The sequence below is a fragment of the Erigeron canadensis genome, chromosome 5, assembly GCF_010389155.1.
Source record: "Erigeron canadensis isolate Cc75 chromosome 5, C_canadensis_v1, whole genome shotgun sequence".
Classification (NCBI taxonomy): domain Eukaryota; kingdom Viridiplantae; phylum Streptophyta; class Magnoliopsida; order Asterales; family Asteraceae; genus Erigeron; species Erigeron canadensis.
The window spans coordinates 5,497,112-5,519,637 of NC_057765.1; the positions used below are offsets into that span (position 1 = coordinate 5,497,112).

Here is a 22,526-nt window from a genome sequence, read left to right on the forward strand (position 1 = left end):
GGTTCGTGAGGATTAGGGGTTCAGACTTGAGATCATGAAGAGTAAGATGATTAAGGTTAGAAATTGGAATAGAACTTATAAAATATGAAAAATGTGGAAAACATAAATGTCACACCCCGACTAAGACGGAAAACTCGGGATGCAACGCAAAGTACACGCGTCATGGATGTTACGTAGAGTAGCTACATGAATGCTTAAATAACGCGCATTTCATAAAATTCAAACACAAATATCCAACATAGAGTCAAGATTCAAATAAAACATAGATAAACTCTCATGTAGGGGAATAACTCATAGGCATAATGCCATAGTCTAAACATATAGCAACCATAACAAAACATGAGTTAATGCAACTCCAAAACCTTAGTCTGGTCTGCTACAGGTCACCATGCTATGCTCCTTAGCCACCTCTAATACGATTCACATGCTCACCTGAAAGGATATTCAAAAGCGTCAACACAATGGTTGGTGAGTTCGTAGGTTTTGTAACAAGTATCAAGTTTTGTGCCAGGTCGAAATATCATCAAGATCTACACAGCAATATGGCTATCAACTTACTTATGATAGCAAGAATCAAGTATCTCTATGCCACCAGCACTTACGATATACCAGGCCTAAGTATCAAGTATCAAGTATCTGATGCCTCCAACTCCACCATAAGTATCAAGTATCAAGCATCTCAAACTCCAACATAAGTATCAAGTATTAAGTGTCAAGTATCTAGTATCTGGTGCCTCCAACTCCACCATAAGTATCAAGTATCAAGCATTTCAAACTCCAACATAAGTATCAAATATCAAGTGTCAAGTATCAAGTATCACAATGCACATCATACAGTACAGTCAAATAGCCATAAATGATGATAGACACAAAGGCACGAGTTTCCAGATTAGGTAGTCAAATATTTATCCAAAATAAGTTCCTCCAAAAAATTATTATCGCATAGTTTCCAATAAATACGGTTTATTAGAAAAACAGTTTGTATCCTTTCAGCCCCATGAAAAAGTGTAAAAAGGGGGCTACGAAACTCACCTGAGCGGTAGCAACAAGATTAAGCTACACAAGATATCAGAATGCAAGTAACCAAATTATCACAATTAAGTATTCATTCAATATAGGTAAACGTGCTCATAACGTGTCGCCAAGTGTTGACTAAGTTCTCCAAAAGCGTACTAGTTTGACTTTGACCACATTTTACAAGTTTGACCAGAGTTGACCAAATTACGAGTTTGACTAAGTTGACCAAATCAACCAAAGTTGACCAAAGTTGATTAAACCGACCAAAGTTGACCAAAGTTGACTAAACCGACCAAAGTTGACCAAAGTTGACTAAATCGAGTTAGTAATCAAAATTAGAGGTCTCAATTGAAAGTTGAGGTCTTAAACTGAATTCGGGGTCTTATTTCACTAAAAGACAAAACTAAAATTAAGAGGCTAGATTAAAGAGGCTAAATTTGAGAGGTTAGTAAATCTGGGGTCTTATTTAGAAATACGAGGTCACAAATGAAATACGAGGTCGCAAATGGAAATACGAGGTTACATTTGAAATACGAGGTCGCAAATGAAAATACGAGGTCACATTTGAAATACGAGGTCGCAAACTGGAAATACGAGGTTGCAAATCGACACGGTCGTAAACTGGGTCGTTCTTCCCAAAATTCATTCTAGAAAACCCTAATCGTTTCTTTCGATCTGGAAGGTGTTTTTAACATCATATTGTACTTTTAGACCCACAAATATGATGGGAAAACAACACCAAAGTCGGAAACTCGATAACAGACTTAAATCTTAAAGACCCATTTGAACAAAGCTTACAAAAATTGTATAAAAATCCTCAAATCTCAACATTTTGTTAACGAAATCACACGAAACTTTGACAAAAGTTGTGATATATGTTTCTAAACGTTTTGGACGTAAAAAGTTTGATACTTGGCGGGTGTAGTATGTGTATTAAAAGAAAAACCGAAAATACCAAAAAGAAGAGCATAAAGTGGGTTTTGATTTTATACCTTGAATCTGTAAAATATGTGTTTGTAAAGATGTGTAGGACGTAAAAACACTATTATTAAAGCTAAATCTAAACAAAATAAGGTTTGATTTTCATAAAACTTGATGTAAAATGGGGTAGTAAAGGTGAGGTAGTAAAATGGGGTAATAAAGTGAGGTAGCAATTTGGGGTAGCAAAAGGGAGATAGTAAGGGTTTGTGTGTGTTTTTCTTGGAGGCTAAGTTGATGAAATGAGGGTTTTGTGAAAGAATATGAGTAATTATATGTAGGGTAAAATAGAGGTGCTTCCTTGCTAACACAAAAATACGATGCCGGATACGTAATTGCAATGCCAGACATGAATACGAGGCCAAATCAAAAATACGAGGCTGATACAGAAATACGAGGTCGTATCACAAATATGATGTTGATACCAAAAAAAATATGAGGTCGATACACGAATACGAGGTCGTTTTACAATTACGATGCCGACTAACTTTACGAGGTCGTATTCTCGTATTTAAAATTTTAAATTTGACTCACGGGTGTTACAATAAAATAAATGTTTTCTAATTTAATGTTATGAACTCCTTCGAATTGAAAAACAAAAGTTATACTTCTTTGACTTTTCGTATGTATTCTTTCATGACATTTTCAAAACTGAGCCACTGAGAGCAACCCCAATGTATCAATACTAGCACCGTATTCGAGTTCCAATACGGTACATACCATTGGGTGTGGACCGTATTGGCATAGTATTAGGCTGCATATTGGAGGTAGCGTGGTGGTGAATAGGGAGAAGCAAGTGAAATTTTGTTTGTTTGTTTGTTTTTTTTATAATATTTTTATTCAAATGTTGCTTATTCAAACTTTGTAGCCGTTGAGTACCAAACGGTTAGTTTAGTTTTTTTATTTTTATTTCTTTCTTATTTATAGTTAAATACAATACGACACCTTTCACACATCTTCTTCTTAAAACATCATCTTCTCCATCTCAAAACTTCTCCATCTCAAAACATCATCATCTTCTTCTCAAAATGGCTTATAACCGTCCCGTTTCCGACGATTTCTTCAACGCGGTTCAAAACTTCGTCCCCGCTAATTCATCAACGGGTGCTCATTCAACCGATACATAACCATCAACACCACAATATCCACCATTTACATCCCCACCTTTCGTACCACCTTATTACCTGGCATACCAAAACGATCCAAACTTCCAACAATGGCAACAATACCAACAACGGCTACTATCCCAACACCCCTCCAAGCCAACCCATACCTGAGACACCCCAGCTTGCACCCCAACTCGAACCGCAACCTGAAAGTAGTACTAGACGTAAGAAGGGAAAAAGGGAAGAAAGTCGTGGGTGAGAAAGTCATCAAAAAGCCAAAGGTAGCATGGTCGGGGGAGGAAGAAAAACACCTAGCCCTTTAATGGCTCGATGTATCTGAAGATCCAATCATTGGCACTTCACAAACCGGTGACCACTTTTGAAGCAAAGTTTTTGACATGTACAATGTCGCGGTTACCCGATCAAATCACGGGTAAATGGCGTCTCATCAAAGAGCAAGTCGGGAAGTTTTACTCTATTTACAAAAAGTATGATGATGACCGACGTAGTGGCGAAAGTGACGTGTAAGTGATGGAACAAGTTAGGCAAGCGTATACTTTGGAAACGGGTGGGAAATTTACAATGTACGAAGCTTGGACCGTTTTAAAAGATAGACCGAAGTTTCTATCTTTTATCGGTATCGATGGCATGGTGATAAAGAAGAAAAGGATCTCCCGTATCATCGAGTCTAGTGATGGAGACCAACCGCTCATGAACCTCGACGAAGAAGAGCCACTCGACACCGACCTCTTCGGCCCGGATGCGATTCTACGCCCCCCACAAAGTCAAAAAAGAAAACGCGATGAAAATCAGGATCGTCGGATGCGACCTCATCTCGTTCAAGTGCATCTGAATTGGCCTTCGCGTCTCGAACAACTTGGAATTTCCAAACAAGCTTTTATTGACAAAAAATAAGACGTCCTCGATTACATTCGCGAGGAACCAAAAAAATGTACCATGTACGCGGCATTTTCATTTGTGGGTCTGATATGTCCATTTATACATGCATTCCCATATCGTTTCTTAGTCGTTTTAAGCTTAAGTATGTGTCAATTACATATATATTCAATGCTTTGATGGTATTGTTAGTGATTTCAGGCTTAGAACAGGTACAATGAGTAGAAATGACATTTGGAAGGTTAAAAGATGCATTAGGATGGTTCTTAGATGAGTTCGTGTGAAGTCGGAATGGAAAATACAAGTTTTGCGTAATCTGATGACATATGCGGCGCATGGCAAGTTTGTGCGGCACATGGAATTAGTATTTTTGACCAGTATGTTGGGCAAATTCGAGGAAAAGAGTTTATGCGGTGCACAGGAATGGTGTGCGGCGCATAACGGGCAAACAAGAATTTGGAGATGAGTTTATGCGGCGGACAAGGCTGGTGTTCGACGCATATCGGGTGCCTAAATTTGGAAAGTTTGATTTTGTGCGGCGCACATATCTTATGTGCGGCGCATAAACTAGGTCGGCTGAAACCCTTTTTGTTTTACACTATAAATACAAGACGAAAACCTTCCCATTCGACATACTTTCACTTCCAGTCGATTTTAGGGCTCTTTGAGGCAATATTCAGCAGCTTTTTCGTCCACCAAGATCTAAGGGTTGCTCGAGAGTTTTAAGGCATTCCAACATCGATTTCTTTAGTTTTTCTTTGTCTTTCACACTTTGATACAAGATGTTTACTATTTTTTTTTTGCAATTTGTGATTTATTTATGATTATGTCTAGCTAAATACTTAATCACCACTGAGATGGAGTGACACAATGAATAATGGTTGCATAATCTTTTGAATTCAAGTTGTTTGTTAAACGTTTTGTCAAAATCTTAATGCTTTGAGTACTTGTGTTCTTATTTATTGATTTGTTGATAATGTATGAATGATTTAGAGGTATCTAAGTTTAGGAGTGCATTATTCTAGTCGATTGGGTACAATTGATAGGTGTTAACTTGTGGTAACAAGATAATAAACAACTATAGATAATAGAATTCAAAGTGTTAACGGTTTGGTAAAATCGATAGACAAGATTGTTTACAATAACAATACAAATTCGTAAATTGAGTAGGTCTTGATAGGGAAGGTGGTCACCGGATCTTAGGGATTGAAAGATTGGTTAATGGGTTGGATAGGGTAATAAGATAGGAGTGCTACTAGTGAGTTCTTTGTTTAACCTTGTTATAGAATCAACGTAATTGAATTGGTGTTAACTTAAATGCAACCTAAATAGTTGTGCCATGGAGTCAAAGTGGATGATCTTTTAATTCTTCTTGATATAATACAATTCTCTTTTCAATTAATTTTACAAATTTCTAACTCTTTTCAATTAACTAACTTTTCAAAAAATCCAATATGCCGGGAGTCTTTAAAATCCAAAATCTTTTCTAAACTACTTAAAACTCGCTTGATCTTGTTAGTCTCTGTGGATCAAACTGGTCTTACCCTTGAGTTTATACTATATACGAATGGGTCCACTACCCATAAGTGTGTAGTAGTCGGTCATTAGGTATTAGTTGTTTTATAAATTTAAAATCCGATTTTTACACATCAGGGTCAATCAAATCCGAATCCTCGACAACGAAAGTTTATCGAGAATGCGATGGCGAAGGTGTTGGATGAGTACAAGGGGTTCGTTGAGGTATCCGATGATGAAGACGAACACAACGACGAGTAGATTACTTGTTATGTTTTTTTTAATGCATTTTGATGTTGTTTTTTATTTTTTGAAGTGTTTTTTTAATGTGTTGTTCATGTTTTTTTGTGTTGTAATGTTTTGTTATTAATAAAATGGTGTTCTTAGGATTTTATATAATATTATGTATTAATTTTATAAATTATATTTGTGGTTTTATTAATTAAAAGTTTGAAAATAACTATGTTGGAGTGTATTGGATGTTTTGGGTGTGAATTGGAAGAAATGTATTGGAAAAAGGTTTTTCTGATGTGCCGTTGATGTGACAGTGTATTGGGGTGTATTGGAAAAACCCATTAGGGGTTCTCTGAGGTCCTACAAATTCATATTTCTTACACTGCGACTGCAACTCGGTATGTATTTATGTGAAAAATCCTTCATAGCCTATGTAAAAACACCTATATGTGCCAATGTTTTTCTATCTCTTAAATTCATTGTTCATCATGACACTTATGTATTGTTATGATGACATTTATGATTTTTCATTTCTGGATTATCTTATATTATTGTAATGATATGAATTCGTAACACTACCTTTAGTTAATGAATTAACTGTTACAGGTTAGTTGTGTTTTGTAAATGTTGTTTTTCGGAAAGTTAACCACCATTAGGCAAAAGTTTTAAAAATCTAGATTTTTAAATAACGGTTATTACACTTAAAAACTATTTCTGTAGAAAAACATAAGGTGCGTAAAGAGCTACAGGTATACAAACACAAAAAAAAAAGGAAAAACGAAGGCAACCTACCCTGACCATCACATTTAATGGTGAAATCTCGAGCACCATGCTCCTAACACGAAGCAACACCAGATTTAAATAAAATAGCTTCAGGATAAACACAAAGCTTAATAGCATAAGTCGAAAGAAGATCAACATAAGACTGCTCTACACCATCTGTATCGGGGACACCTATAGATTGGTATTCCAACCTACCAACACTCAACAAACCGCTATGATTCAAGGGATTTAACGAACAATCAACAAACACAAACAAATGCTTCCAATCCCTAACCTTTGTACCACCAACAATGAACATTTCATACTCGCCATTCTTCAACACCTTAACCCAATCACCAAACTCTGCCAGTTTATTAAAAGAGTTAAACAAAGCTATTGAAGGCTCTATCTTGTTAGCACTACATATAACTTGGACACCAATGATCTTTGCTATCCCAGTAGAATGAACAGTAGAGATATGACACTCATAATAGTCTAGCACTACTAAAAGGAAAAAAGAGAACGGAACCCTAAGATTACCAAGGGTGAAAGACTTGATGTACTGGCCAAAGAAACCATAAGAAGGATTAAGAATAGATTGCCCTCTCTTAGGGAACCACACTAAATTAGGGTTTTGCGCTAAATATTTTGTTACGAAACTTTGATAGTCCGAACGCTTCAAGACGCTATGAATATCGCTAATCCCCCTCTTCAACATTATTAAATATATGGAATATAAAGACATAAAGTATTAAGCGTACCTGAGAAGAACGAAGATCTTGCAATATGTTCTAAGAGTAATTACTATTGAGCGGACAAGCCACTATTAACTCTCTATCGCCGGAGGAATAAACACCGTCTGATTTGAATTTATGGCGCAAGTGGCATTACGAAGCAATTAGAGCACGTTTTTTTTAGTATAATAAGACAGTGTAAAGATGGATTCTCCGATTAAACTGGGGGCTTGATAATATATATATATACCCTATAGAGTTCTACCTTCGTATCCAAGTAGGACACAAAGAACTCTTCGTAACGGCAAAAACACTTCATTTATGCAACGAAGCCTCACTTTTGTAGTCGAAGTTACAGAGCAATACCTCCGTGGACAGAATAATCCTAGAGCCTTAGGGACAGTCTCCTTGACTCCGCAGAGAATTACTAAGTATCAGATACACTCGAATCATTTCCACATTTATCTAAATACGAATACTTCGGACACGGTTTACTATAATCTGATCACAATCTTATTTAAAAGATTAAAGATATCCTCAAAAAAGGAAGATATTTATCCTAACTCTCTTATCCCCCTCCTCAAGTTTTCTACCCTATATATAAAGAGGAGATGTCATACGATACATCATCATTTACACATTCTCTTCACATATAATTCACACCGGCCCCCAAGCCAGGTAAGACAATATAATATAAGTTAGGGGTAAAGTGGCTTTGGTCCCTCTGACCTAATAGAGAATCACCTACAAATCACCCCCTAAACAATCACACCCCTTGGTTAAGCCATAATGCAATTATTTGATCAAACAGTCATGTTGTGTGAAACTGGATTTCCCAATTCCGGTTTCACGTTCTATTGTCACATCACTCTCCCCCCCTCTGTGTAGGTCTGCACTGCCATACTCCCATTTCTGTCAAACCGGCAATCCCAATTGGTTGTTCAAATATAAAAGTGAAAGCGGATTTCTCAAAACTTTGAAACCAGTTTCAGTCTATGTGGACGAAACCGGATTTCCCTAATTCGTTTTTACTAGTTTTATAATTTTTTTTGACAAAAACTTGTTTGACAAAACATCCGTCAAATACGTCCGTTTTAGAAAAAACTTCACCATATAACCTGCTAAGTTTATGTTTTTTATTGGTCGGGTACATCCGACAACTAAAATTTAAAAGTTCATTAGATGACATATTTTACAAATCTTTATGTAACACTAGATTTATGCCCGCGCAATGTAACGACGGTGGGGGTAGTGATAGCAGGGGTAGTGGTGGGGACGGTGGTGGGGGCGGCAGTGGGGACGGTGATGGGGGCGACGATGGTGGTAAATGTAAAAGTAGTTGTTAAAGGTGGTATTATAGTTATTTTAAGTGTTGGGGAATCTATAAAAATAATTTATTTCATTAAGGGTATTATATGTAAATTAGATAGAGATATTTAAATTAGTGAATAAAGAAGAAAAATATTTTTGATTTTTTAAAGGCAGAAAGTTTAAGGAAAAAAAATGGTTTGTTTTATTAGAAAATATTAATAAATACGTAATAATCCCAAAATAAAATGCCAAGGAGAGTCTTTTTCATATTTAAAGGGGCGTACCCCTTTAATTAGTAAACCAACAACAAATGGGCCGGTATGCACAGCATAACCCACGGCTTATTCAATAAGTCAAGGAGAGTCTTTTTCTTATTTAAAGGGGCATACTCCTTTAATTAGTAAACCAACAACAAATGGGTATGCACAGCATAACCCACGGCTTATTCAATAAGTCAAAAGCTAACACAGGAAAATAACTTAGAAAAATAAAGACTAACGGCCTAACAGGTATTAAATTTGAAGACTTCTACCCAAGTGCAGATAAACTATTGTAACTTGTCTGTACGTGGGCATTCTCGAATGGGGGGCGTAATGAGTGTAGTGTCACTTTTAAGAATAGCTAGTTCTTTCGAATTTTCTTCCTCCTTATCTTGGTGCTGGACTATATTCTTTATTTCAAAACGAGAAATTTCTGATGCGATAATAGCAACTATCATCACCATCCCCATAAATATGAATAATCCGATAAAACTTTGAACATCAAGACTTTGTGGAGGAGCACTATTAGGTTGTGATTCATCAAGAGTGGGTAATCCAAAATACCTTTGCTTCATATCCGTCATATTTTTACTTTCGGTAACATTGATGACTGCTTCAGAAAAGATTGATAGTAGAGATGAATTTAAGGGGAATGCCTAATTTGACATTTAACACATGAAGTTAGATAGGAGCTAGCTTTATTATATGCATAATGATGTGCAAGATTGAGAATCAATAAAGATTAGAATGATTGACTTAACCATTGTAGAAATTTTTTGTGTTGTCACTAAAGCCACTTAATTAATTAGTCAAAATTATCAATTTAACTTCTAGTATTATTTCTTGATAAAGCCATTGAAATTACTTTATCGTATTTAGGAGTTAAGACTTAAAAGTGTATATTTCTATCGAACTTACTAGAAAGGTGCCTGCACGTTGCAGCGGTGACGGTTTATAACGCGTAAGATGCCGTAACGATTACTTTCATGAGATACAGCGATGAGGTATCGAACCATGTTTATCATTCATTTTTTAAATATATTTGTTAGGGTTATTTAGGGGTAGTTTGGGAATATTGAAAAAGTGTTGAATTTCCAAAATTAAGAAGACGAGTTTGTTTTCTAAAGGTTTATAGATATGGTGTTTGTTTTAAAGCTTAATTAGTTGACAAAAAAAGTAAAATATCTTAACGTAATAAGTCATAAAGGTCTTTGACCTTGGAAAAATTCACCAGGGTTTGAATCCCACTTCCTATATTTGTAGGAGTGGATTAGGAGGGGGGGGGGTTCGAGAGTCTTGTGTTTCATCCCAAACATGCGTGGTTCGAGCTCCGCATACTGCCCAATTGGATGTCACTGTGGTGTCTCAAATACTAACTGCTAACTACTAAAACTAACTCGCTGTTAAAAAAATAAAGGTTTGTAAGTTTACTTATATACTTAATCTGTCATTAATAATTAGTAATAACTTAACTCAAAATGTGACAAAGGTGTTGCTTTTTTACCGTCCATGCATATTCAACTATTCATCCACATGAACACGTTTTAAATGGGGAATGATGAAGTTATAACAAATTTTATCCATGCATCCATGACAATGTTTGTTTTATAGCTTTATATAATATAAATTATATACATTTGTTGTAGATGTCTAATAGTAAATTTATCATTATCTTTTTTAAATTGTTGTAGATTTATTTACCCTTTTTTAAATATGACACTTGATGAGTAAAAAGACAAACAAATTGTTTGACTAGTAACAAATCAAACCGATGAAAGACTGAAAGGTCAATTATTATGTCTTTCATATTTATACTCTTGGAAGCAGTGTTTTAAATACCGATACGTATCGACTGATATTTGTAACATCCTGAACTTTTCGTATTTGACTATTTGACTTTCCGTTAGTTAACGTTAGGTTCATTAAGTTTATGTGCCTTATATGTGATTATATGATTAAATGCGTATGTATATGAATATGTAAATGTGATGTTTAATGAAAGTAATGAAAGTAACGTTAAGTAATTAGGTGCTTGTTAATGTGTTAAGACTCCCGGTAAAAAGATATGCTAGGAAAGCTAAGTTTAGAAGTGAGGGGTTCTAAGTGTAACATAATGGGTTGATGGCCAGGGGTTAGTGAGCAATTAGGTAGCCCTAATTGTCACAAAACTTCTGCATCGTATGTGTGAAAAACCCTCCAGCCGATCCTATCTCCCTCCCAAAGCAATTCATCATCAAAAACTCTTCGTTTCTAGGTGTTTCATCCAAGTTTTGTCAAGATTTTGAATCCCCTTAGTCATCTACAGATAATATAGGTAATATTCTCTTTGGAATCTGATCTTATGAGTCATAGATGAGTATTCAATCCAGGCCATGGGGTTTGGGCTGGGTTAATTGATTAAACGTTTACCGATTTCATGTTATTCGGGTGATTCAATGATTGATTTATATTGTAAAGGACTAAAGGATTGATTGATGGATTAAAGTCATCAAAAGTGTTGTTAAAGAGGTCAATTTTATGTCTCCAGTCGGACTAAGGGTTTTAGATCGAATGAGAATCGTTTAGAGCAAGTTTAAAAATTGAGTTGCTGGTCGGCACCCCAGGTGCAACACACCCAGTGGGAGGTGCGACGCACCACAGCCTAGGTTGGGAAAATTGAGTTTCAATCGAAGCCCGATGTGCGACGCACCACAACCCAGGTTGGGAAAATTGATTTTCGATCGAAGCCCGATATGCGACGCACCAAGGGCTGGTGTGACGTACCTGTATTTGATCTGAATTTTTTAGTTAATTGGTGTGATGCACCTGATACCCAGATTGCATAAAATGCTTCGTTTAGCTTATATTTAAATCTTATACTCGTTCTAGGTTGTCGGGAGCACTTAGTAAGCACTATAAGATACTCTTAACTCATTGGTAAGCTGTATCAAGGTAAGATACACTACTTTGACACACTGAGGGTTCAACAAAAGATGGTTTTCATATAATAACTTTCCATTTGATATCTTGATCATTTATGGGTAATTGGGATACACGGGAGGTGACATAGGCTATGTAAATGACCTTTGATGCCTGATATGCAGTCCCTATGATATGAAATGATGTAATATGAAATGAAATGATATGCTATGTTTTGAGATGTATTATATTGTGCATGTTTGTATGGCTTGCTCATCTAGTTCACTAGACTCTTTAAGTTGCCATGTCACGTGCACGTTTAAGGGCCCAAACGTAAAAGATGTATATGTGCTAATTGTTTAGGTAGTGTAAACACCTAAACCATATGAGATGTGAAATCGAGCTCATAATTTAGATGTGAAAGTGTTTAGCTTAACTCGTACTTGCCCTTTCCTGACGGGTGCGTAGATGTGGTTGCTCGGGTGGCTCCTTGCAACATGGTCAAAGATGTGAAGAGTAATACGGGAGGTCTGACCCGCCCCATTTATCATTGAACATACGGATTACTCTTGGATTGGCTTGCCATTCCTTATCGACAATGATGGACAGCCGTAAGGTTAATTCATCTAGTCGGGTGTGACTTAAGTTACACTTAAAAGATGTTTAGATGTGATATGTGAAGATGCTAAATATGATTAGGCACCTTTAGGATGATCTATCCTACATGAAAGATGATAAATGCAAAGATGTGTCGTTATGTGATGATATATGCCTTAATGATGTAATACGACTTTTATATGCTGTTTTAATTGGACAAATGCTTCCTAAACCTTGTGTACTCTTACTTAGCTAATTTGTTAGCTAACACTTGTTTTCTTGAAATGTGTTGCTCCCTCAGGTTTAGCAAGCTTATGATCGTTGATGAATAAAGAGCGAGGCATGGGTAGATAGCATTTGAAGATGACTATAGTTTACCCATAGTGGTTGCTCCTTTTAGACATTTGAATTATGTTTTGGTATTTAAAGACTTGTAATGACTTGTGATCGATTGTTTAATGTTGGGCAACCGATGGATTTCCATTTAGACTTGTTTCTATGATATGGCAAGTAACACCATTTAATGAATAAACCAAACTGAATTTATTGGTTTGGACTTTTAAAAGTTTAATTCCACTTTCTTTGACGCCGTTAGGCGAAAGTTTTTGAAGATCCATATTTTTAAATGATGGGTGTATATAAAATCCATATTATACATATATGGAAAAATTATGGACGAAGGTTGTATAAAAAATATCTATAATATAACTAAAAGAGGGGGTTGGGGTACACTTGACACCCTTAATTCTCCTCCTTTAGCCTAATCCTCCATCCTTAGTAATCCTTTAATATTCTAATATTAATCTAAATTAATTTACACTTTTTGGTTTTCCATCACCAATTTACACTTTAACCCCAATCTAAAACAATTAATTTACACTTTTTGGTTTCCCATCAACAATTTACACTTTAACCTAATTTAAAAATAATTAACTTACACTTTTTGATTTTCCATCACCAATTTACACTTTAACTCAATTTAAAAATAATTAATTATACTTTTTAGTTTTCCATTACCAATTTACACTTAAAAATAATTAATTTACACTTTTTTGTTTTCCATCACCAATTTACAATTTCACCCAATTTAAAAATAATTAATTTACACTTTTCGGTTTTATTGGTAATCTATAATATAACTCGCGTACGACAAAAAAAAGAAGAAGCTACGATTAACTACAAAAGGGTTTTCTTTTTATGTACTTTGCACATAATTAATCATTATTATTATTTTTAACATTGAATTCTTATGTTATTGTTATTATTAATTCTTTTAATTTAGTTTGAGGTTCATTATGGCTTTTTTTTCAACAACAAAAAATATGACCACATTAGTTCATCTTGAAGATCTTACGCCAACAAATGTTAACCATCATTTACGACTCCGTGTTATGCATGTATGGACTGTTTCGGAGTGGAACAAAAAAAAAATCAAAACGTTCGAGATGGTCTTTGTTGATGAATTGATATGTATTTTTCAAATTATATAGTTTACACTTTTAAAATATAAGAAACTGTAAATTTTTTATTTAACTAAAGTTGGAAAAAAAAGGGTAAACTGGAACTTTAGATAAAATCCTTTGATCCATGTTATGTTTAGGATTTAACACAACAGGAGATGGCTTTGCAAGGTTTTTGGCTCGACTCTTTTTTTTTTATCAACAATTTGTTTCTCTATCTTTCTTGCATTAGCCGATAAAATCATTTGATTGATGTTTGAAATGTTCTTGGTTGGGTTCTTTTTTTATCCTGAATAATTTTTCTGGATCTGTATGCAAAGATGTTTATTCGATTCTTATATTTGTTTAGGGTTTATTTTTTTAAAATTGGATTAAATACATAAAAACACACTAACAAAACTTACCAGTTTTTTTCATGTTTTTAATGCTATTAGTAGCGCACTATCATACATGCCTCGGTCAATGGTGAATTGACGGAAAAATTTAGGAGTATTTTGACCAATGAAGTGGCTATTCAGCTAGCAAATTTCCAAGTTGATTTCGGTATATCTATTTAATATATTTGAATTCTAATTTTTTAGGCTTGATTAATATATTTTGAGACTACCCGTTCATTGAACGGGCCTGAACACTAGTATATATATATAGGGAGAAGTAAGTATCGGGTTGTCCCCCATTTAAGCTTAGATAGGTAACCCCTCACATTTGATTTTTATAATCATAAAAATCATGGGGGGCCATGTATTTATTTAAAATTCAAACAAATATTAAAATATTTGTATGTTAGGGGTTCCCCATCTAAGCTTAGATGAGAAATAACCCCATATTCACTTTTCCCATATATATATATATATATATATATGAGAAAGATAACTAGAGTACATAGGAGAAAGATAATAAAAATAAGTGTAGGGGCTTGTCACACACTTAACTTAGGTGAAAACCGTCACATAATATATTTTAATATTTTTGTATAATTAATAAATGATGGTGATCCTCACAAGTTACCTCAACTTAAAGGGTAAAGATGAAATGATTTTGCCATTGAATCAAAATTAAATGTTAAAATCTTTCTAACTTTATCCCTTAAGTTAATAGTAACTTGATGAAATCTTCACCCATATATATATATATATATATATGGGATGAGAATATAAGGCTGTTAGGTACTTAAGCTTAAATGCCGGACAATCACATATTAATTTTTTAAACCATAAAAATCATGGAGGCCCAGACATTTATTCATTAAACAATATATAATAAAATATAAGGATGTGAAAGGTTTCACACCTAAGCTTAGGTGTCGGACAGCCTTATATTCCCTTTTTCCTATATATATTATATATATATATCTACTACTTTATAAAAATTATCAAACTTTAACTCCTAACACTTTTCAACACTCTCTCGGATAAGAATGTCCCCTCGTAAAATGACCATTCTACCCTTAATAAATTAAATAATTCTCCCTCTTTTGTTCATTAATTTAAAAAACATGTCTACTTAATAAAATACCTTTAATACCCTTAATGAAATTAATTACAACATAGACCTATCAGCTCCTAAAATAACTGCACTACCCCTTTTAAATTAATTACTTTTTATAATAATAACCACACCGCCATCACCTGTCACGCCACCAGCACCACACCGTGTAGACCTGTAGCCCCCATCAAGACACTACCGTAAACCACCACCGTCTTCCAGACACCATCGTGAACCACCACCGTCGCCCCGTCACTGCGAACCACCACTGCATCTCCATCACCTTCCGTATCAATATCTAATTTTTAAATTCAGATTCGTTAAAAGAAATGGGATAACAAGAACAGAAGTAAATGTGGTTTTGTGCATCTCCATCACAACCTACTTGATTTCTTTCTTTAATTAAGGTTGATTGCCGGATATTGTTTGAATTTGGGGGTTTTGAAAATCTTAATTTGGAATTGAGAATAAGATGAAATGCAATATAAGGAGGTGCAGTTGGGGATTGATATATATATATATATATATATATATTGAGATGCAAATGTACTTAGTGTTAGAATTTGATTTTGGTTTTAGTTTGTTTGCTATGAATCAAGAAGCAGATCAGAAAAAGGGTGGGATGGTTTGGGAAATGGATTGTGTGATATGTACATGTCAACTCAACAGTCTATATGGACATTAAAAACTAACGGAGGTTAATGGAAGTCTAATGTTTAAAACTAGCGATCTTATCTTTATTGAGAAAAATTTAGAAACAAAATTCTTTTAATAGACGACAACTAATTAGGTTCCCTTTATTTCCAAATTAGTCTCTTGGCCATAAGGTAAACTACAAACACTTTAAGGCTAATCCTAGGAAATTCCAGATTTGGAAAGTACTCATCCCTATCAGTTCTCAAAGTATAGAAAAACGAGATAAAGATGGAAATACTCGATGCTTAGCACATAAATATTGTGAGAAGAAAGAGAGAAAAGAAAGGACTCACAAATGCAATTCCAGATGCCTGATTTATGGGTCCATGTTTCATGTAGTCAGACCCATACATGGAAAGGAAGAGATTAACGTATGGGAGCTCATCAATTACAGCAATTACAGTACCATCGGAAAGTGCTTTTCTGTATTCTTCATAACCATTGAGCTCTCGTAGCTTGTTTCCAGAACTACAATTGTATTGTTTGATAATAAGGTCGTTAATGAAGGAACCGGCTGGATATCCTATTCCTACATCACAAAAGCTTGAAGGCAAATTTGGACGCAGTTGATTTAGTGTCAACCATGAGGATAAACTAGCTGTATAAATTTGTCCTACTATGGGAAACATACAAAGCCACACAACTAGAATCACTTTAGAGCCTTTGTTGCGTATCTTCCCTGCAAAATGTATGATGAAACAACTTTCTTAGATATTATGCTAAAGTTTGATATATTGTTAATACGTCTGATTATTAATTAACCATGTTATATTTTTAAAGAGAAGAAAATCGATCCAAAGAATTATATAGAAAGAGTAATTATTTCAAAAGATGTTATGTGAATTAAAAAACATTTAAGGTTGACAAAACCTTCAGTATATATGGAATAAGGGGAGGCATTCAACTATATATTGATAATGTATCTTGATATGATCACTAGCTACCTTCATTGAAGAAAATTGTCGAAATAGGAAACCACATGACCATGATGAGTTGCCTATAAAACGGGCTAGTAAAATTAGGGTTCTCAGCCCGGTATTCTAAAATGGCAATCGTGATTCCAATCAAGATACATGCAGAGACTAATGTGATCCATACTCTGTTGGTAAAAGGTCTTAAGAAGGTCCACAAGGTTTGGTTCCATGCACGTGTAGCATCCACAATCATATAAACTTCAGCGCTTAGATAGGGAGCCGTAAATGAAACATACTGAGCTCTATTTCCCCGTATAGTGACATCACCTGCCACGGCCGCACAAGTCTACAAGATATAAAATTAACCATTGATATATTTGAGCCTATAATTAAAGTTTTATTACAACACATAGTTGCTTTCTTTGAAAGTTACCTACGGGTTCTTTATTACAGTAAATAAAATTTCTAATATGTTGGCTACCAATTACTATTATTTAGGCGAATATATATTCATTTAAATAAGAATGTGGCATACAAAAGATTAGGCCGGAAATGTGTAAATAAGAATTACTTAGTGCAGGATATTCAAAAAGTTATCTGCAGAACCGGGTACACACACCTGGTTTTCAATTTGCTTTAGAAGTTGATCATAGGTTCCATTCATATGCCCTGTCGCATTGACAAAGGGTATGAAATTAGGTACGATGCTGAAGGGTAACGTCTCCAACACATAACAAAAAATCGCTATGGAGAACCCTCCTTCAACTTCATTATGCTCGTTGACGTTAACAAACTCAGTAAAACCTACTTTTTTTGGAACCCACACCTCTAATGTTTTGCATGAATTTTCCATTGGCTTTTTCATCTTCCATTTCGACCCTGTAATGTCTTCAACATGGAATCATATGTCAAAACATACTCCTCAATATTATTAAAATAATAATACAATTACAGAAACATTTATGCCGAAACAGATTTTATGATCAAATTAATAACAATTTTAATTTATTTGGTCTTTAATTAGAAGATTATGATTCATATAGCAAAGGTGTGAAATTTATATAGTTGTATTAATTAGTTTTATTGTTTACGGCCAACATGGTCTAGTTGTACAATTCCAAAAACCCCATAAGGTCCAAACCGGAATTTGAACCTCAGTCTAGTAAGAAAAAGTGAAAAACTTAAGAGCCGTTAATTTGGTTGTAGAAAATATTTTTAATTTTTATTTCTATTTTTGTAAAAAGTGAAAGCGATTTTTATTTTATAAAAAACAAATAAAATTTTTGAAAACGCATTCTAATTGGAAAAATATGAAACATATTAGAGATGTTGGAAAATGATAAAAAGAAAAAGATTTTTTCAAGTTTTCATTGAAAAGTGGAAAACATTGTTTTTTGTTTTCGTAGAAAACATTTTTAGAAAAGTATAATTAAAACACATTTTCTGTTTTTCATGTTTTTTTGGAAAACAAAAATGAAAAATAAAGGATGTTTTTTGTAACAAAACGCCCCCTAAATATTTTATCATTTTAATCTTATATATGTGATTTACTTTGGTTAGGGTTAGTGCAGAATTGAATCCTAAGTTGGTTGTAACAAATTTCGTGTTTTGATTCGAAGAAACAAAAGATAGATTTTAATTTTAATTTTTTCGATGTAATTTTCTAATTTCTGGCCACCGTGATTTAAGTTGACATTTCGTTTTCTGCAAAACTTCATTTACCAAATTCACTTTTTAATCTTCCATGAAATTAAAAAAAAAAGGGTTCAAAATTTGTGTTTGTGTTTGAGTGTAGAAGAAAAAAAAAATCTACCCTTCACTTAACGGATTTAATAGACTGTTGTTAGTTTCAGAGTGACAAATGAAAATATTGACCAACTTTAGGGTTTAATTCACTTTAGTGCAATAACTGTAAATCCTACTAAGTTGAGGGACCAAAAATGTAATTTTTTATTATAATTTAAAAAGGATGTTGATTTTACACTTGACATTGCCAAAACCTTTTTTTAGCCTAAAACTCTCTCCTATTTATTCTAAGTGCTCTCTCATTTTTTCTAGATTTTTTTTTCCTTATTAAATAGATCATTATATTTAAAACAATATCATAAACCATTTTCAATCAAAACAAATGATTCTAAATTTTATAGATATATATATACTATCGTTAAAACTCTCCAATTTTTATCTATATATATATATAGAGCCTAAACATCTATAATTATATCATTAACTAAATCAGAGAATAAAGAAAGAAAGCTATATGTCAATTAACGTTTTGTGATTGTGGTTAATTGAACGCCTAAAATGGTGTATAACTTGTAGATTTATCATTAGGAAGAAGATGACAACGTTTTGATGTTTGTCACTTTAAATCCATTTTATATCTTAATGTTTCTGTTTAGTCGTTAAACTTTAAAACTTATTATTTATCATAATAAAATACATAGTATTGTTATTACATTTTAATATGTTATCAACCTTTTTAATAAAGTTAAAGATGGGTCCTAATAAGTTATGATTTTATTATATTTGGGTAGGGCTAATTATTTGGAAAGTATTTCAAAGAGTCACTTTTTACTTTAATGAGGTCAAAACAAAAAAGTGTCCTGTCTTGGGGACAAAAACCGGCTAAAACGTCTATTATAGGTCAGTACCGGCTAAGGCATAATGTGGGGCCGGTCATTACTTACGTGGTACACCAAGAACCCCACTTAACAATATATATATATATATATATATATATATATATATATCTATGGAAAAATGAATATAAGGTTGTCCGACACCTAAGCTTAGGTGTGGAACCCCTCACATATTAATATTTTATTATTTCTTGTTTAATGAATAAATGCATGGGCCCCCATGATTTTTATAGATTAAAAAAACAATATGTGAGTGTTCCACACCTAAACTTGGATACCCGACAACCTTATATTCTCATCCCCCCCATATATATATATATATATATATAGTTTCAGGTAAAATAAAACAAGTATTAAAGTAAAACAAATAAAATAATAAGTTTCTCTTTAGTGAAAATCACCGTGCATCATAAAACCATCATGCATCAATTGCCTCATGAATCTTCGTGTATCAACTTACCTATGATCTAAGGGTCAAGATCTTGTCTTAGTTATTTTACTTTAATACTTGTTTTACAATACCCAACCCCTGGGGTGGGATAAATTGAGTCCAAAAAAAGTCTATGTAACTTACACATGTGTAAGTTAATTCCGACCACCACCACCATCACCATCATCATCTCCGGCCACCATCATCATCCTCCGGTGACGACGACCATCTCCGACGAGACTGACACATGTGTAAGTTAATTTTCCAGCGATGGTGGTGGCTTCAAAAATTATGATTCGGAGCGAGCTTCACCCTTAAGGATATTCATAAACCAAAGGTGGTGGGGGTGATAGGTAATTGAGAGTGATATGTCATAGTGTGATAGGTCATAGAGGGTGATAGGTCATAAGGGGTGACCGGTGATGGGTGATCTACCTAACAGGCTCCGTCCTTAGCCGCTATCGCTCCGCCATGGACTAACGGGCTCCGTCCTTGGCCACTGCCATAGTGCCATGGATTGACAGGCCCCGCCTTTAACCTTCATTGTTGTGTACATAAGTTGTACTTACGCATAACTTACACATGTGTAAGTCTCGCCGGAGATGGTCGCCGTCGCCGTCGCCGGATGATCATGGTGGTGGTCGGAGATGATGATGGTGGTGGTAGGAGGTGGTTGGAATTGGAGGAGATGGAAGAAAATCAATGGACTTTTTTTGACTCAAAATAGGCTCAACTCATTTTATCTTTCCCCCAACCATATATATATATATATAATATATCACTTTCGCTCATATTTAATAACTCAGTATGAACTAGATTTGGAGCTTGAATATCTATTTCTTCAAGTGCACTCATATAGTAAACCCCAACATTTTGAATTAAGGTTCTGAAGCCCATAGCAACAGATAACATTGAATTTCTCAAGAAGAGGGCAACAAATAACATTGAATTTCGCAAGCCTTGTTTAAGAATGATTTGAAGGCATCTGTGAACAATATCTGCATTTGCAGGATCCTCAAGGTCAGCAAAGAATTTGACCGTGTTGGCACTGGCAAAGTGGCAACATTTTGCTGTTGGGAAAATCGAGAAGTTGTATATCTAACATAATTGAAAAATATGTCCGGATTAGGCCGGTCGGCCGGATAATCAACTAAAAAGGTGAGTATGTTGTATGTTTTTATTCCATCTCGCCGGAAAAATGGGTACACCTTAAAAACGCTACAAAAATAACCTCCATCGTAATCTAAGCAACAAAGGGCAACTAACGAACCCCCAACACCACATAACGCCACCTCTGCCGCTACCCCAAGTTGCGCCGTCGCCGCCACACCTCCTGAAGGTAACCACCATACCGCCACAACCCTCCAACGTTACTCTTTCTTGGTTATATTTGGCTATCAGATTCAGATCTTCATCAAATTGGAAGTTGAACTTTGGAATACTTTTATGACTAAATTTTAGATTGATTTTAATTTGACTTGGATAGTAAATTGATTTGGTTTTTGTGAGGTTTGATCTCCGTATTCTTTGGATTTGAGATGATATTGATGATGAGATAATATGAATATGATGATATGGGATGATATGTCATACACTTTATTGTTTTGTTTTTTTATTTAATGTAAAAGTAAATTACAAATTAAAATATGACTAGTAACCTGTTGCTTAAACCACAATAGACGTTTTAGCGGTTTTTTCTTCAAAATATGACACTTTTTTGATTTGAACTCAATAAAGTAAAAAGTGACAAGTTGAGGTAATATTTGTAAATTTATAATAACTTTTTTATATACTCCCCCGTCCCATTAATTTAATTGTGCAATATTGATTGGTCAAGTCTTTTTCTTCTGATTTTGACTGTAAATATCTTTATTTGTGTTATATATTAGTTGATGAAAGTTATATAAATGAAAATTACATGTTAAACTTAATCAATATTTACAGTCAAAGTTAAAAGAATAAGACTAAAAAGGTCAAAATAAGACACTTAAATTGAGACGTAAAGCGTAATATAATCATTGTAAGTATGTCCCGGTTAGTTTGAGTAGATTATAACTTCTTGAAACTAATGTGTTATTTGCCTAAAAATATAATAGGACATACTTTTTCAGTCTAGTCTTGAACATAAAAACCCATATATGTTTTATAGTTTACATATTTCATTTGTAGATAGTATAAATTTTGAATGAAAGAATTTAGTGAAAAACTAAATGGAAAAATTCAGGCCTCATATCCGCCAATGGGCGCGAGTACCTCTCTCGTAACTTAAGATAGATATAGATTATAGATAATATTATTATTGATACATTTATTCTCAAAAATATTGGCTGAAATAACACATATATATATACCTGCACACACTACGGATCCGTTAATTTTTTCTTGCTCCTGGACAAAGCGTCTTGTATGGCAGAATTTATATCCGACGGAGGAATTTACTAACACACAAAGTAAAAGTAAAAAGAGCACCAGGAAATTGAAACCACCTTGATGCTTCATATATTTGGGTGGTTATGTTATCAGCAAGAATGTTATTAGAATATATAATAGAGAATTGAAGGAGCGGTATATATAGGCCGGGCAAAATAGG

The 22,526-nt window shown here is 34.2% G+C and overlaps 1 protein-coding gene across 3 annotated transcripts; it reads right to left on the minus strand.

Moving 5' to 3' along the window:
* Positions 1-191: 191 nt before the first annotated feature.
* Positions 192-22,453, minus strand: LOC122599276 (glutamate receptor 3.1-like). 3 transcript variants are annotated; one of them, XM_043771763.1, is made up of 5 exons: positions 22,288-22,453; positions 17,484-17,752; positions 16,895-17,210; positions 16,244-16,629; positions 192-432 (listed from the first exon to the last, which is right to left on the minus strand). In XM_043771763.1, exons 1-5 carry the CDS (start codon positions 22,433-22,435, stop codon positions 421-423), a joined length of 1,131 nt encoding a protein of 376 aa, XP_043627698.1. In that variant the 5' UTR covers positions 22,436-22,453; the 3' UTR covers positions 192-420. The 3 variants fall into 3 exon arrangements, with proteins under 3 accessions (XP_043627698.1, XP_043627695.1, XP_043627696.1); XM_043771760.1 differs by lacking the exon at positions 192-432 and adding an exon at positions 9,028-9,470; XM_043771761.1 differs by lacking the exon at positions 192-432 and adding an exon at positions 15,355-15,552.
* Positions 22,454-22,526: the final 73 nt, after the last annotated feature.

Coding starts and splice junctions, on each gene's coding strand:
- LOC122599276 (XM_043771760.1), bottom strand. CDS start 22,435: ATGAAGCATCAAGGTGGTTTCAATTTCCTGGTGCTCTTTTTACTTTTA. Junction 16,630..16,894: donor GACAATTTTCTTCAATGAAG/GTAGCTAGTGAT, acceptor TACATTTTGCAG/GGAAGATACGCAACAAAGGC. Junction 9,471..16,243: donor AGGCATCTGGAATTGCATTT/GTGAGTCCTTTC, acceptor ATGTCAAATTAG/GCATTCCCCTTAAATTCATC.